At 39.5% G+C, this 17,009-nt stretch overlaps 2 protein-coding genes across 3 annotated transcripts in view; both read right to left on the bottom strand.

The window, feature by feature from the left end:
* The window catches only part of kdm5bb (lysine demethylase 5Bb), a 29,786-nt gene extending 20,808 nt beyond the window's left edge, over positions 1-8,978 (bottom strand). The window contains exons 1-5 of one of the 2 annotated variants that reach the window (XM_067413634.1): positions 8,639-8,978; positions 5,515-5,592; positions 4,884-5,006; positions 2,136-2,306; positions 867-923 (exon numbers count right to left, since the gene is read on the bottom strand). In XM_067413634.1, coding sequence (XP_067269735.1) covers positions 867-923; positions 2,136-2,306; positions 4,884-5,006; positions 5,515-5,592; positions 8,639-8,944 — 735 coding nt within the window. In that variant the 5' untranslated portion in view covers positions 8,945-8,978. The remainder of the gene's footprint in view (positions 1-866; positions 924-2,135; positions 2,307-4,883; positions 5,007-5,514; positions 5,593-8,638) is intronic. The other variant, XM_067413635.1, reaches the window with a different exon arrangement.
* Positions 8,979-10,806: 1,828 nt separating this feature from the next.
* On the bottom strand, positions 10,807-15,574 carry tuba5 (tubulin alpha 5). Its single transcript, XM_067413636.1, has 5 exons — positions 15,408-15,574; positions 13,439-13,661; positions 12,487-12,635; positions 11,513-12,193; positions 10,807-11,431 (listed from the first exon to the last, which is right to left on the bottom strand). Exons 1-5 carry the CDS (start codon positions 15,408-15,410, stop codon positions 11,138-11,140), a joined length of 1,350 nt encoding a protein of 449 aa, XP_067269737.1. The 5' UTR covers positions 15,411-15,574; the 3' UTR covers positions 10,807-11,137.
* Between the last annotated feature and the right edge of the window lie 1,435 nt (positions 15,575-17,009).

The following is a 17,009-nucleotide window of genomic DNA, read 5'->3' as shown; positions in this document are numbered from 1 at the left end:
GTCACTTAAGGTCATTTTAGGGTTCTTCACGCTGTAAAGTGTGAAACTTTACACTAAAAAAATTCCCTCTAAATCAATGTCATCATTTCCCTCCACTTCACAGATAATCTGTGTTAACTTGTGAATAATCTGTTAGCCTGGTTTTAAAGAGTGTTACATCTCTGATTGCATGCAAGAAATATCCTCAACATTCCCGGTTATGCTTGCTACCACTATCAGATTACAGATTAACGTAGAGACAGAGGATAGAGGGAGGAGAGAGAACAGCTGGAGGTGTAAAGAGATTAGCGTGAACAGAAAGCAGGTCACAGTCTCTGTGGGTTGAGAGGAGGAGTGGGAGGGGGAGGGTGGAAGAAAATATGCAGCAGAAGTCAAAAAGACAAAAACAGAAAGAGCAGCAAGCGAACACAAAGACAAGAGAAGTGGGTGGAGAATGAAAGCAACAGTGTCCCGCCAGGATGGCTGTGGGTTTGGCAGGGGGTCAGGATGGGTTGAATGCTGTCCATCACAATAACAACAGATCGCTTCCATTTGTCACCCAAACTCAAAAAACAAAACACCGGGTTAAGAAAAATAAACACACACAAACACACACTAAAAGCAGCAAAAGGAAATGTTTACAGATCATTAAGATAAAGAGCCAAGGAGAGTTTTGTGTAAAACATATAATAAAGGGTTATTACATGGTTTTATTAATATGAACCCTAATTTTTACCTTTTAAAGATGGCTGGTGTGATTTTCAGATATCTATTAGAGCCACAGCGTATACTAAATGAAACATTCACTGCCACATGCCCCATAATGACATCACATTCTGTCCATATTTAAATCGTCAGATTAAGTAATGGGGAAAGTAGAAACGTACCTCCTCCAGCCCAGGAGGTGCCCTAAAACTTGACAGTTTTGCTGCGATCTCAGGAGCCTGATGTAGAAAAGAGCACCCAACATTACATAGACATTGCCAGTGACCTTGGGGTCAGAGGTCACAGACATCTCTAACAGAGATGTCAAGGAAAAAAAATTAGTTAGGCTCCAAAGTTACTTTTCATATGCTCTTGCACATGACCAATGATCGGATTTAAAAATATATATCAAAAATATTTTCAAATTCAAATCAGCAGCTTATAGTGTGAAAAAAGCTTTTCAAAACATCCAGTTAACTGATATTGAAAATGTATCATCTTCTAAAGACAAAAGAAGTCATTTGCACCCGCATTTGGCAGAGGCTGCAGCACAAACAGCAGTAACGCTGAAAAGATCAGTACACATTACAGAAAACAAGCAGATAGAACACAAAACACACTTAGCCAAAGATTGCATTTATTCAATCTGCATACTCCATCAGACCTTAATAGTGCACAAACTAATACCACTAACCCTGAAGGCCCAGCTTTACAGGGTTAGTTCACCCAAAAATGAAAATTAGCCCATGATTTACTCACCCTCAAGTCATCCTAGGTGTAGGAGATGTTCTTCTTTCAGATGAACACAAAAGAGTTTTAATAAAAAGTCCTGACTCTTCCAAGCTTTATAATGGCAGTGACTGTTGGGTCACATAAAAGTGCTCCACACAGCTCGGGGGGTTTAATAAAAGCCTTCAGAAGCACCTCTTGCTGTTCAAATTGCTTACGCCACGTAAGACGTAGCATAAGCATCTTGAACTTTGAACGCTACACGTTTTTTAAAGTTGAATACGGAAGGCGATTTGCCAGAAGCTAAATCATTAATTTTATAAAGTTTTAAATATGGATATTTTTCTTACACAAGCGCATCAATTCACATCAGGAGTCCTTTATTAACCCCCTGGAGCTGTGTGGAGCAGTTATATGATGGATAAAGATGCACTTTTGTGACCCAACAGTCACTGCCATTATAAAGCTTGGAAGAGCCAGGACATTTTAAATATAACTGACCGTGTTCACCTGAAAGCTGAATGTCATTTACACCTAGAATGGTTTGAGGGTGAGTAAATCATGGGATAATTTTCATTTTTGGATGAACTAGCCCTTTAATACTGCTGACCAGCTGTAGCCCGACTAAACCCAAAAGCCGCCCAAACATGCACTGTGAAAGCTGAAAGCATTATGCTGTGTGTGTGGTATATTGATTTGATGCATCTATAAAATAAACTCACCAGCAGGTTTGTCCCAGACTGGAAGAGGTTGTACGGATACAGGATCCTCTCATAATGCGCTCTCAGGTGGGACCCCACAGCTTTGCCTGGGGCAAAACCCATTGTCATGGCGATCTTCGTCCATCTCCTCTCTCTACAAACTAAATCAAATCCGCCCTCTTCTGCAACCAACTGGCAGATGGAAAAAGAGTGTTAGACTTCATAGTAGGTAATTAACACTTATCTAATTATTTAATTATCTTGGTCAAGGACAAAGAGCTAAGCAGTTACATGAATTCAAGAGTTTTCTGTCATTAATTACTCACCCTCATGTCATTCCAAACAAAGAAAGACTTTCGTTCATCTTCAAAACACGAATTAAGATATTTTTGATGAAATCCGAGAGGTTTCTGAATTACCCATAGGCAGCAGCATCAATGCACCTTTCAAGACCCAGAAAGGTGGTAAAGTCATTATTAAAATAGTTAATGTGACAACAGTGGTTCAACCTTGGGGGGGGGGGGGGGGGGGGGGGGAACCACTCAGTTTCAGTCAATCTCATGTCAATCTTGAGTACCTATAGAGTAGTATTGCATCCTTCATATCTCCGAAAAGTCTTTAGTTTTATTATATTTATAAAATAAATATAGGCTGTACCGAGTCTTTCCGGAAAAAAACGAGCGCTTGGAGGCGTACCGTGTGGGCGGAGCTAAAGAATGATGAGTGCGCACAAAGCGGTGACGTCCTCAAGCGTGTAGAAGAAAATGCTACCCAGATTCAACTAATACATACATGATCCTGAATCAGATCTGGAGGCTGAAATAAATTGAACAGGAGAAGCAACAACAACAGGGAGTCCGTCTCTGTGGTATGTACTGTATTTAGTGGCCTGTCAACATTTGTGTGTTTACTCGCAGTTTATGAGGACATGATTCGGTTTATGGACTATTGTATGCGACTAAACCTTAGCAGTAGCAAGCAAAACAGTTTTGCACGTCAGACTAATGTAACGTTATACATAGAACAACAATGGAGTAACGTTAGCGCATTTGAATGACGAAGCACGCTTTGTGAGAACGCTAGGTTTAAGTTTGGGTGGTTTTACAATAAACAAACTGACACCTATAGTGGTCAGCTAAACAAATGTATTTAAACACACACCATAGATCACATGCTCCATTGATAAATTAACTATACACGATCGTGCCGTTTACTGATGTTTACTCACGCGACGTTAGCCAACAGCACAGACATTTGAAGCAGTTTTACTCACCGGCTGCTTCCAAAGCAGGACCGAACCTTTATCGCTGGCACCGCTCCGTCAAAAACACACTTCTTTGGTATGATTTGGTGAAGTCCTGTGACAGCAGTGACCGTGGAGATCCACTTTGCGACGCGACTGAAGCGATGTTGTGAAGCTTTCCATCATTTCTGCGTTCAAATGCTGCCTTCCCAGAATGCTGTCCTGAAGCGTTGAAGTCGCTTGATGTCAACCATAGGAATAAAGTGGAGCGCGGCGCGGACTATAACAATATAAGTGTTCACGGACGAGTGGATCTGCATCTGAGAGAGTGTTTATGGGCGTGCATTTCCTCTCTCGCTCTAGTCACGTGCGCGCACACCCTACCGGGAGAAGAGCCCGTAAAGCCCATACAAGGACCTTCCGCTCTATCAACGTCAAGCCGACCCATACTCGAAAAAAACTCGCCGAAACTTGTGAGAAACCGGAAGGAGTATTTTTGACACAGAAATACTACATCAAACATCCAACATTAGTTTCTGAAACTTTGACTATGTTTAGGATGGGAATCCAAGTCTTTAACAGTGTAAAAAGCTCAGTATGCATGAAACAGCACCCCCCCCCCCCCACTTAATATTATGAAGCAATGAAAGAATAAGAATAATCAGAAGAATAATAAAGAATCATTTTTGTGCACAAAAAAAAAAAAAAAACTTTAATCAATTTCTTCTTTTCCATGTCCATCTCCTATACTGTTTATGTTGTGCAGCGCTTCCGGGTTCTACGTCAGAACATCGGCTCATTTTTGACTGATACTATTCAATGACGCGTATGTGATGCTGACGCAGGAGCAGGCCAATAATGAGCCAGTGTTCTGCCATAGAACCTGGAAGCGCTGCACTGTTAACCGCGAACAGCGTAGGAGATTGTTGAATAAAGTCATTATTTTTGTTTGTTTTTTGCTCACAAAAAGTAAATGCATTCTTGTCGCTTCATAACATTCAGTTTGAATCACTGTAGTCCCATGGACGATTTTTACCGATGCCTTTAATACCTTTCTGGGCCTTGAAAGTTGCAATGCCGTTGCTGCCTATGGGTGGTTCAGAAACTTTCATTAAAAAAAAAATCTTAATTTGTGTCCAGACGATGAACGAAAGTCTTCCGGGTTGGGAACAACTTGAGGATGAGTAATTAATAACAGAATTTTCTTGGTGAACTAACCCTTTAAGACCCATTCACATCAATAACTATAATTAAAACTATATTAACATCCACACAACAAACAAACAAACAAGTCTTGAGCTCTTTAAAGCAGGATGGAGTCATCAGCTGGAAAATTGTTCTGAAAGTGATTCCAATGATATTGTTCCTCTTCCCCCATTCTCACAGAATTAGAACTATTTTTAAAACTTTATAGTTATAGTCCTTGGTGTGAATGGGCCTTTACTCTGTGAAATATACAGATATGAGTCACAAGTTTCAGCTAACTATATTTACACTTCTGTAGGGAGCCTCACTGACACACTCACTCTGTTCAGCTGGTAGAGATCGAGGATCTTCCGCTCCACATGTGGAATTTTGAGCGTGCATCCTTGTAGTTCCCAAAATTTAGCAATCTGGTCCAAGAAGTTGAGTTTAACTCTGGTTTGAGCCTGTGAGAAGGGGGGAGGGGAGATGGAGGTTGCAAGAAAAATAAAAAAGGAATCAGCAACATTGTAACTGGTGCATGGTAATTATTAACCATTTCAGCGATGTTTTTTTTAATATCCTTAAGACATCTCAAAAGACCCAAATTCTGCTGACAAAACTGACCATTGACCTTACAATACAAACATGCACCCTATAAGTGAAGACTCTCAAAAACAGTGTTTTTTTTGTTTTGTTTTTTTGTAGAGGTGACGATATTTGCAAAACCCTGACCCCAAACCTAACCCTGTGACAAATCTGTTGATATCAGTTGACTAATGATTTGACAAATTTATGAGTCTTTGAAACAGGAAGAAGCACTTTAAATGACCTTGCAGGTTAGTTTTCAGCATGTCTCACTATATTTGTGGGGATATTTTAATATTTAATATTTTAATTTTATTTGGCCCTAATGGATATAGCCAAACTTGTGTACAGGGAATTTTTCAGCTCAAAGCTAAATCATACAATTACCTCTAACTCGTTGAGTCTCTGGATTCGTGGTGTAAAATGGAGTCTGTCAACATCACATGCAAATGGAGGCTGCCAGTCCTAAATACACACAAAAAGTAAACATTCAATTAGTAAACATAATTTCAAATTGCTTGATTAATAAGTTTATTTAACTTTAATATGCAAAGTCAGCATCATTTCAGACATCCAAAAGAAACCAATGAAACATTTAATGTCCAGTGCGAATTACATTCTACATATATTTGTAGTTAAAATATCCACAAAACAAATTATTTCCATCAACAGCAAATCTAAACAGCAGAATGTGACCTTGAGATGAGCCTCTGATTCATTACTGCTGAGGTCATGAACATAAACGTGTTCTTTAGAAGCAAAAGAGGCTTTATCATATAAATAATTTTTATCTTAAGTTTTCTGATTTTCTGAATTCATCAAGGTGTACACACGAAAATGGGAAGCTGTTGATTAGAAGGTGACCGTTTTTCATGTTTAAAGATAAGACTTTCAGAGGGTACTGGACGCTGATAAATTAAACAGGAACACACCATATCTACATTTAACCATTGGAACACTGGATGTTGCCTGAGCCATTTTATTGAGTACACAATTTCAGAAGCAACATAAGAAATAGTGGCTCTGTTTCACTTATTTTTTCTTTGCATTCATAAATTTAATTAAAAATTATCTGGCAAAGACAACCCAGTAAAAATGTGATGGGTATTCTGTGGTTTGTGGTCTACAGACACTGGCTAAAAGTGAGCAAAAAATTTGCATTACATTCATTCACACGCAACCTGCTGTAGATGGCTAAACGGTGAAATTGTGGTTTTCATTCAGCTCAGTCACCTATATAAAAATATTGGTCTAACCACATGCTTACAACCGAGCGCTCAGAAAAACAGCAACACACACAATCGTGTCTCCAGATACACACAATGTAATTAACAGTCTGATTACAGAGACCAGACATTTCCCTCTTGGGATCAATAAAGTGTTACCCATTCTTAGCAAAATAAGGAACCTCATGACAATCACAATCAAAATGAGATGCAAAACCACACATTTTAGCCTCAGTGAATTCAAAATGCAGATATGTTTGCTTTTATACATTTAGCCTATATTTAAAAAAAAAAAGTTTAATTATGTAACCAGTACCTGAGAAAAGCAAAACAAGTTGTTATTCAAAAAAATGCTAAGTGCCTCATAATATATAAAATGGCTTATCCATTGACAAACCAGTGCATGAGTCTGTATATTAAACCACTGTCCATTAAAATCTAAGACTACATACAGATTTCTGCCTGTTTTGTGAACAACATTCACCACAATCTGCAGCTACTACTTCAACAACAACAAAATCTATGACATGAAAGCGAGTTGTGCGCATATTAAGTCCATTTATTACAGTATTTCCTTGTTTGCTGTTCAGGCAGCATAGTTACAGAAAGACACAAAATGGCCAGATGGTTTATTCACTCCAAAGCTCGCAACATGGAGGACGCGCCTGGCCTGAGGACTTCATCTAGGCATCCACAGGGTTCGGGGCCAGAATATAAACCGAGCCGAACCTATTACTCAACACGGTCTAAATTGTTAAAATGTGTCGGGGTCCAACGCACGCATGTTGGTGGTAGAAAGCAAGATGGCCATTTGGAAAACATTGTGAACATTTTTACAATATTCCTTTCTGGTTTATTAATACCGTCAATAATACGAAGCCATCGTACTATAACGAAGCTTGACATGTTTTACCCGTTAATCATCGCTTGTTAAGCACAATTACGCTTTCTCTCATCTGCGACCTCATGCGTGAATCACGTCACGTAGCTTCGAATCTAAAAGATTCACAGAAGAACCCAAGTCAAATCAAACCCGAATCCAGTATCAGAACCAGCGAGTTGGATCCAGAGCGCGTCCGTGGTCATAACATATGAGGCGAGGATTGTCAATAAATAAGTAGCCTAAATAGCATTTAAAATGCGTTTTAATTCCCATGAACATGAACATAAAGATTATCAAATACATAATCGGTTTGCCAGACACATTAAACCATCTGCAAATAGATTACAAAACGATAAATAAATAGATGTTCGTGTGTCATTGATCGCCTAGTGTTCACTAACATACCCTATTAAAATATAAGACGCCATCAGAACCACTGGAACACTTCAAACTGGTTTAGACAGGTTCAGATTCAGATTAACGCCGTTTGTCTGAACCAGATCATTCGCTAATATGTAAACTTATATTTAGTCGCGGCTATAAATGGTAATTAATTAATTGCATTAATCTAATCCGCACAAAACCACTTTTGTCAGAGAATGGATTCGTTCTGACCAGAATAGAATAACTAAACGAAGCCTTCATTATGCTTATATTAACAATATTTTAATTTGGAATATAATAATGCAATAAAAATATAGACCAATTCAATTTATGACCATTTAAAAGTTAGTGTGCCAAGATGAAAATGAAAGGAAGTTTATTTCCGCATTGGCTGGCATCTCATTGTCTGTTTTTATTTTTCGTCTGTCTCAGGACTTTAAATTCTCGTTAAAAAAGCAGGCCTAGGTTGAATTCATTAGCCTTTAAATCAAACGATGAGGTAACAGATGGGGGTTTCTGTTCGTCAATGTCAACAATAAAGATGCAGAAGAAACTATAGGCTACCAGTAACGTTACTACTAATTCAATACACACGATATATAAGCAATATATGATTTTTTAAATATACAATCACTGACAGGCAGCAAAATAAATTCAGAAAATGTGACGTTTAATCCACCACTAGAACCGAGTCAGGCCGTAAACTACTCTCACAGTGGCTATAAAGAGGCATTTTCTTGTGTAATATTCACACATCCGCGACGTTTGCGTGTCGTGAGCAATGTAATTGCGCTCGTGGGTCAGAAATCCGGGTCATGCGGGTCCGCAGGTCGAGCACAGACCCGGCAGAGCTTTGGAAATTCAACTGATATGATGGCTATAGACACACAAAGCGGTTCGGCAGTGCTGTCACTGCGCCGCCATGTTTAGACATTTCCCTTTAAATCGAACTCAGAATCACTCCGCAGATCCGGCCCGGTTCAACCGGTCCGATTCAGACCGTCCGGACAGCACTCACCGGCGGCGGTCGAACCTTGCAGATCCCGGTTTTCTCGGCGATGGGTCGGATTTTATTGATAAACGCAAACGGGTCTGCAAATTCCTCCCAACTGGGCTCGAACACCGGGCACTCGGGCGGTGGGGTAAACTCAGCCGGGCCCCGCTGGGTCATCCTGCAGGTCCGGTTCCGGAGCAGAATCGAGTCGCTCAGCGAAGCGGGGACAGAACTTCCTGGGATCCGCAACAAGGTCTGTCGGTCCGTTACTCCCCTAGTCCGGCCAACACTTGAACAACACGAACAATCAACACACGCGCGCACATACATACACACACTCACCGTGACGTGACTGCTCTTAGGCTGAGACCACATCCGCTCAAAAATCTAGAGACGAAGCGAGCATGTCCACTATTTTTTAGCGATGAAGAAACTCTTTAAAGAAACAATTCACTCGTTATATTTACCGTTCATTGTCGTGTCATTTAAACTGTTTGTCTTTTTGACGCGTAACGATAACAGTCGGAAATACGTTATTGTTCGTTGACATTAGTGCACGTGCTATCCAGAAATCAAGGAACAAAGTAAACCCATTCCATACAGTCACCTCGCCTTCAAATACAAGCTCATATATACGTCTGCAGTTTTTATTCTTAATGTGACTTGGAAAAACAAGACATATTGTAGTCAGTGTTTTTGTACTCGATGAAAACAATTTCATGTAACACGTGCCAGTGCACAAATAGAAACCACAGTAGAAGCAAACAGTTGTGAGTAACAAAGTTTTACAAGTTCATACTGCTCACTTATACGTTAACGTGTTTAAATATACACGTGTTTTTCGCTGTTCATTGTTAATTTAGAAACTTTAGGAGCTCTGTCTTCATACTTATGCTGAACAGAATGCGCTCAAAAGCCGTCAACCTCTTTGCTCCGCCCCAGTGTTTACCTCTGCGTATGGATACTTTCAGGTGACAGCTGATAGTGGCCGGGACTTCTTCTTTAAATAGACTTACTGCGGTTACTGATTGGACGACTTGCGTATAGGGAATGTGACGCATTGCAAGGGGGAGGAGGGGCGTTGTAGTAAAGCGCTTTACGTAGTGGTCTGGTCTAGTTTTGTGTTTTGAAGTAAAGGCAACTCTTTTAATGGCGCACTTAAATGTAACATTAGCATTGCACATTTTGTTAATATTGTAATATAAAACAAAGTACAAAGCCACGTCTGAGGCTTGATATCACAAAGCTTGTTGTTTTAAAAGTAGTAGTAGTTAAAGAAGGTGATTGGAAATTCAGAAGACCCTCTTTAAAAAAAAAGTGCTGCATCTCAAACCTGGTCTATAATCTATGATGCTTTAATTGCAAAGCTATTCAAATAAAAACACTCAAAAATACAATTGAACTAACTCTACATTTGGTGTAATATTGTATTTGTTTATTACTTTATTGTAATTGCAACTATGTTGCATTGATAACCGTTTACTTGGTTTTAAAAAAGGTTTATGTATTCAAATGTCTTGATCACACTATTTATTATAATAATAGGGTACACCCATTGAATCGACCTGTGGATGAATTGCTTGACTTATAATAAATACCAATGACTTGGGTGTGTCTCATTCAGCTCCCTAGTTCAGTAGTTAGGGCACTGATCAGGACATAAGTCAATGGGCTGACTCCCTGATCAGTGCCCTAACTACTGAATTAGGGAGCTGATTGAGACGCACCATTGGTTGCATCTCTCAACTAAAACAACATTACAATTGTGGTCATTAAGAAAATGTCAGTGCTTTAGGGTTACTTTTCAGCAGGAGATACAAAGTTTGTTGCCACATGGCTTGAGCCAAAAGCAGCAAATCCTTAAGAAACATTAACACTTTTTACAGCACGGTCCACTCAGCCCCTGCTGATTGTTGCTGGTATTACACAATTCTGGGTGGGGAAAAAATAAATCCCTATTGCTTGCCATTCAAAGTAACCTAGTATTGAGGAGCTACACATGAAATCATACAATGAAGCAATTTGTTGTTTTTGTTCTTCGAGATATTTTTTTAAATAAATGCATACATGGATAAAACCGTGACCCTACTTTCCACCTTCAGTTATGAAGCATTTGAAATCACTGGGTAAAGCTTCACATCACTTATAAAAATCATATTAAGGGATTCACTTCTCTAAGGAATTACTGCATGTACAAAATAAAGACATGACAATTTATTCTGAAACTGCATTAATCGCTTACAGTATGAGTGAGAGACAAAGACAGCTTACAAAACAAAGTGTTCAGACCAAAATGCCTTTGGCAATGAGGGTCATTGAAATCAGACAGAATAAGATTAATAGAAAAGAACAAAACCAGACACAGAACATTCATAAAAATCACACACACCAGGGCATAGTTCCCATCATTGGGATTTCATGAGGCAACTTGCTATTGGAGAGGTAAAATACTGCTTGTAAGTGCTGGAGTAAGACTAGTTCCTCTTCTGACTGGAGGTGTCAGATCAGCCTCTTAAAGCATATCTAATACTCCTCTCCCTCCTCTTCATCCTCCACAGACTCTGCGCCAACCTCCTCATAATCTTTCTCCAGTGCGGCAAGATCCTCTCTGGCCTCAGAGAACTCTCCCTCTTCCATTCCTTCACCGACATACCAGTGTACGAAGGCACGCTTGGCGTACATCAAATCAAACTTGTGGTCCAGTCGGGCCCAGGCCTCGGCAATAGCTGTGGTGTTGCTCAGCATGCACACAGCTCTTTGTACCTTGGCCAAGTCTCCACCAGGGACCGCCGTAGGTGGCTGGTAATTAATGCCAACCTGTTGAGAAAGAGGACACATTTGTTAACTTGACTGAAGTTTGAATAAATGACACTTGAATGTCTTGTCAATCTCTCCCACCTTGAATCCAGTTGGGCACCAGTCCACAAACTGGATGGAGCGTTTGGTCTTAATGTTAGCAATAGCAGCATTGACATCTTTTGGCACAACATCACCACGATACAGCATACAGCAGGCCATGTACTTCCCATGCCGGGGGTCACACTTCACCATCTGATTGGAAGGCTCAAAGCAGGCGCTGGTGATTTCAGACACGGACAGCTGCTCATGGTAAGCCTTCTCAGCAGAGATGATGGGAGAGTATGTGACTAGGGGGAAGTGGATTCTGGGATATGGCACCAAGTTGGTCTGAAACTCAGTCAGATCGACATTCAGGGCACCATCAAAGCGCAGTGAAGCGGTGATGGAGGACACAATCTGACCGATGAGACGGTTGAGATTGGTATAGGTGGGGCGCTCGATGTCGAGATTTCTGCGGCAGATGTCGTAGATTGCCTCGTTATCTACCATGAAAGCACAGTCAGAGTGTTCCAGGGTGGTGTGGGTGGTTAGGATGGAGTTATAAGGCTCAACTACAGCGGTGGAGACCTGAGGAGCAGGATAGATGGCAAACTCAAGCTTGGACTTCTTGCCGTAGTCGACCGAGAGGCGCTCCATCAGGAGGGACGTGAAACCGGAGCCAGTGCCTCCACCAAAACTGTGGAAAATTAGGAAACCCTGGAGACCGGTGCACTGGTCTGTCTAGATCAGGAGGACAAAAAGAAAGCCAAAACGAAAGAGAAATAATGATTATGTAAAGGGATATGGATATATAAATAAATATTCATTTTCAATCATTTAATAAGTTAAATGTAGTCTTTAACCAATCTCAATGAATATCCATTTTTCATGCTGCACAATATAATGTTGTGATTACCAAATGCACTTGTAGAACTTAAGGAATGAACACTTAATTTTAAGGCAATTGCATAGATTTTTAATATTGGCATTAAATTGAATATTATAGTTAGCCCATCTTTCCTTATTGCTCATACCAATTTGCGGACACGCTCCAGCACCATATCAATAATCTCCTTGCCAACAGTGTAATGGCCTCGGGCGTAATTATTTGCTGCATCTTCCTTCCCGGAGATGAGCTGCTCCGGATGGAACAGTTGTCTGTAGGTTCCAGACCGTACCTCATCTGAAACATAAGATAAAGATTTTGAAATCCAGCTCTTTAAAAAAATAAAAATAAATGTTTTTTTACTCTAATGTCGTTCAGCATCCGTAAGACCTCCATTCATCTTCGGAACACAGTTTAAGATATTTTATATTTAGACAGAGAGCTTTCCGTTCCTCGATTGAATATATGTACAGCATACTGTCCCTTTCCAGAAAGGTAACAAAAACATCAAAGTAGTCCATATGTGACATCAGTTGGTTAGTTAGAATCTCTTGAAGCATTGAAAATACATTTTGGTCCAAAAATAAAAACATTCAGCATAGTCTTCTCTTCGTGTTTTTTTTTTTAAATCCTCAAAGAAAGATTGATATAGAACATAGCTGATTCATAACCGTTCAAATCTTTGTTTGCGGATTGAAAACAAACACGGAAGAGAAGACAATGCTCAATAAAGTATTTCCGATGCTTCAAGAGATTCTGACTAACCAACGGATGTCACATATGGACTACTTTGATGATGTGTTTATTACATGTCTGGAAAGGGACAGTATACCATACATATATTCAATGGAAGAACAGAAAGCTCTATCTAAATATAAAATATCTTAAACAGTGTTCCGAAGATGAACGGAGGTCTTACGGGTGTGGAACAACATTAGGGTGAGTTATCAAATGACAAATTTCATTTTTGGGTGAACTAACCCTTTAAGCTTAAGCACTCTGGATGTTGGTCAAAGTACACATACATTTCAAGGGTAATACAACTGGTTTGCTACAGGATAGAATTTATATGATGGTTTATAGTTTCAGTAACCATTTACCTATGACTGCAGGCTCCAAGTCCACAAACACAGCACGTGGCACATGCTTCCCAGAGCCAGTCTCACTGAAGAAAGTGTTGAAGGAATCATCCACACCACCAACGACCTTATCACTCGGCATATTGCCATCAGGCTGGATGCCGTGTTCCAGGCAATACAACTCCCAGCATGCATTGCCAATCTGTACTCCGGCCTGGCCCACATGGATGGAGATACACTCACGCTACACAAAGAAATAGAAATTGCATTAAATGGCTGCCAACCAACAGCAGCCTCCAAGCCCATGAACCTAGTGACCTCAGTACATGATGGGTAGTCCTTTTTCAAGGGATTTCACATCAGGTTGATTTAAAATAAAATAAAAATGTTTGTGTCCAAAGCCATTACATTAAAAATAAACTGTTTTTGTTTCGGCAGGCAGCTTTTCAGTGACAAGTAATAACAATAAAGGTCATAGTCTTGAAATAAGATAAGTGTTTGTCAAGTTGGAGTCGATTAAATGTGGGATATTGACCTTGAACCTATTGAAGCGGAAACTCTAATTAAAGTCATAACTTCCTTATGCAGCAGAACTTGAAACTATAATTACAGTTCAATCACTAACTGAAGTTGAAAGGCAAGACTGAATGGCACTAGCGAACACCAGGGCCAGATTCCTGCATTTTAGTATGCAATACAATCATTCTTCAGTCTGATCTGAAGACCAAAGAATATCCAGGGAATGTACCTGCTTAATCTATCAAAAATTATTTGAATTTCACTTCCTCATCTTAAGAGTCCCTACTGGTGTTAAAATTATGGTTTAGGAATGTCCCAAACCTGTGTGACTTTCTTCAGTGGAACACAAAATGAGACAAAGCAACAGCTTCATTCTCCATTCACCTTATTTATATGGAAAGGGGAATTAACTTGCATAGAAACATTAAAAATAAACTGAAACTGTCAGTTTATGAAACTGAAAAGGTGACTGAAACGGTCAATTCTTACTGATATTTTACATCAGTAAACACACACAAGTTTAGAACATTTTCCTTCCAAGAGAAACTCCTGAGATGAAATGTCCCAGGCACATTTAAAATCAGAACTTTTTTGTGAAAAATGGTTAACAGTAAGAAAGGAGTGCACGCGCTCTCTATTATAAAATGGTCGACAGGAAGGAGCCAGGCTGAACTATGGCACAATAGAGAAAGGGGAGTATTTTTATTTTCAGCCGCAAACAACAAAGCAACGACACAAACAAGTAACCACATTTTAAAAAGAACGACTGCTCCAAGAGTAGCTTGAGGAGGACAAGTCTGTAAAAGTCAGCAGACTCCCTTCCCCCAGCCTCGCGCTCCCATCGGACCGCGCGCGTGAACAGCCTCCGCGGTGGGATTCCAGGAATTCCTCATGCGCAGCTTCAGAGTTGTATCACTTAACGCTCTAATCATACATTCCGGTGGGAAAAGATTATTATATTAATTTTCAAATGTCGCTTACATAGGGTCACACTTCCTGCATTGAGGACAATAAATATTTCACATTTAAGTGAAAACACGGAAGAGATGGGGAGATAAAACGACGCCAATCGTTATATAAATTTGATAATGTGACAAAGTAACTTTTGTGACGTCAATGTCTTTAAGGTGTTACTCCAAATCAGTTTTCCCCCCTCAAGCGAGTTACTGACAGTAAGCTACATCTTTTTAATCGCGAATGCAGATTGTCAATTTGCAAAAATCTCCTTCTGTATTCCACGAAAGAGCGAAAGTCAGACTGGTTTTATAGTAACGTTACATTTGGGTGAATGACATAACTCACATTTAAGTGAGCTGCGCCAAGATGCTCCAAAGCGAGCCACACGACTATGAAGCAAAAAGCTTAATAAAATGCAAATAAAAAATTTTTTGTGACGGAGACAAAAATGCCACATTTGACTTTTTATCGTTAGTTATAAAGTATTTATATTTTAGACTTGAGTGTCACTTACCATTTTGACTAAGTCTTCGTGGATACAAGTTTGAGAAACGTAAAGGTCTTTTGGTGGGAAAATTCACCAAAAGTCTGTTTTGAGCTCCGTTGAGTGCAGACGCGCAACGTGTCTCCGCCAACACAGCAATAAGGGACCAAAGGTCCGCTGTTCAGTCTATATGCTCGCGTGCGCGTTCTCACCGCTCGCTGCAGCTCGCTATTGGCCGGGAGCAGCATCAACACCTTCCTCGCCATATGATTGGTGTAACAAAACACCCATTTTAGATTTAAAAAGTGTTGCAACATATCTAACCGTTCTCGAGAGCAAAATAGTTAAAAACAAGCCTTTTCCTTTTCCTAAGAGTCCTGATAAGAAAATAGGTTACATGAGAGCTGAGTTATTATATCATTTTGTATTCACAAGAAGGAAGGTTTCCTTGGAAAGTTTAAAGTAGTTCAATTTCTTTTGTTCGACAGCTTTTCTTCACAAAAGCTATTTAACATTAATAGGGAAACAGTGAAAGCACTAAGTAAAACAAATCCTTTTGTAAAAACTAAAAACAAAGCTCATGTGTCTTCCTTGCGTATATGCTACAGGAGCCCTACTCCTGAAAGCTAACTAACTTTTATCAGACAAACATTTATAGCCCTGCTCATGTAAGGAAAAAGGCCTAATGACTCAGCGCGCGCTATACAGATTTTTATTTTTTTGTCCTTGAATCAAATGATCTCTAGAATGAGAATGTCCCTCCTCCAAATGACAGCTGTAACTAATGCTGCCTTTGTGCTATCTAGTTTCTTGCATTAAAAAAATGGACATGGATGTGTTGCCGATTTGGGGATTTTGTCACCAAATGTTGCAATTTGCTCATTGTTGCTGCGACTTTTATTCATGTTTTGCAACAGCTATTTTGCTTCCTATTTTAAGAAACTTCCGATAGCGCGTGAAGACAGCATAATTACCGGGGTTTGAGCATTTGTAGACTTAGCAGACTTGTATTTATAAGTGGGAAACTCGGAATTTTAGCTCATACACGATTTGCGGAGTTGTGACATTGGAATGATTGGTCGATTATATATTAACAAAATATACAATTTAGTGAGCTAGTTCATATTTTATTTTATTATAATTCATACTTTTCATAATTTAGAATTCAGATGTCGATATTTGGGTTTGTTCATTATAATTATTTTGCTTCATTTAGGCTACTTCTGTCACTTGATAGTATGATGTCACCATCATAATGAACCTCTAAGATTCGAGTTTCCCAGGTGTACTTAAAGGCAGCATTAGATACATATCTCAACTTCCTGTTTTAGTAGGAAGTAGGTCAGCACAATAAAGAAAACTGCAAGTCTAACAATCTTAATTTGTCTTTAAATGTTTGAAATAATATGAAATATGAGTAAATTCACTAGTAGATTAAGGGTTACTTCAGCGATTAGCATAATGCTTTCTATCAGTAGAAACCCCGGGGTATATTCAAATGATCGTGCTCCCCCTTCTCATATCCCCCTGAGATGAGAGATTTATGCATTTTATTTGTGGAAAAATTACTCCAGTGACGCAAATATCATAGATTTGGGTCATCGGTAAAATGTTTGGCAATATGCTAAAGAC

The sequence above is a fragment of the Pseudorasbora parva genome, chromosome 13 (genome assembly GCF_024679245.1).
Source record: "Pseudorasbora parva isolate DD20220531a chromosome 13, ASM2467924v1, whole genome shotgun sequence".
In the NCBI taxonomy this organism is placed as follows: domain Eukaryota; kingdom Metazoa; phylum Chordata; class Actinopteri; order Cypriniformes; family Gobionidae; genus Pseudorasbora; species Pseudorasbora parva.
This window is presented reverse-complemented; position numbering and strand designations above follow the sequence as displayed.

What these genes read in the sequence shown, in the direction of transcription:
- tuba5 (XM_067413636.1), bottom strand. An exon ending in CTTGGAGCCTGCAGTCATAG is followed by an intron (nt 12,636 to 13,438) that starts GTAAATGGTTAC and finishes CTTATGTTTCAG; the next exon opens with ATGAGGTACGGTCTGGAACC. An exon ending in TGGAGCGTGTCCGCAAATTG is followed by an intron (nt 12,194 to 12,486) that starts GTATGAGCAATA and finishes CTCCTGATCTAG; the next exon opens with ACAGACCAGTGCACCGGTCT.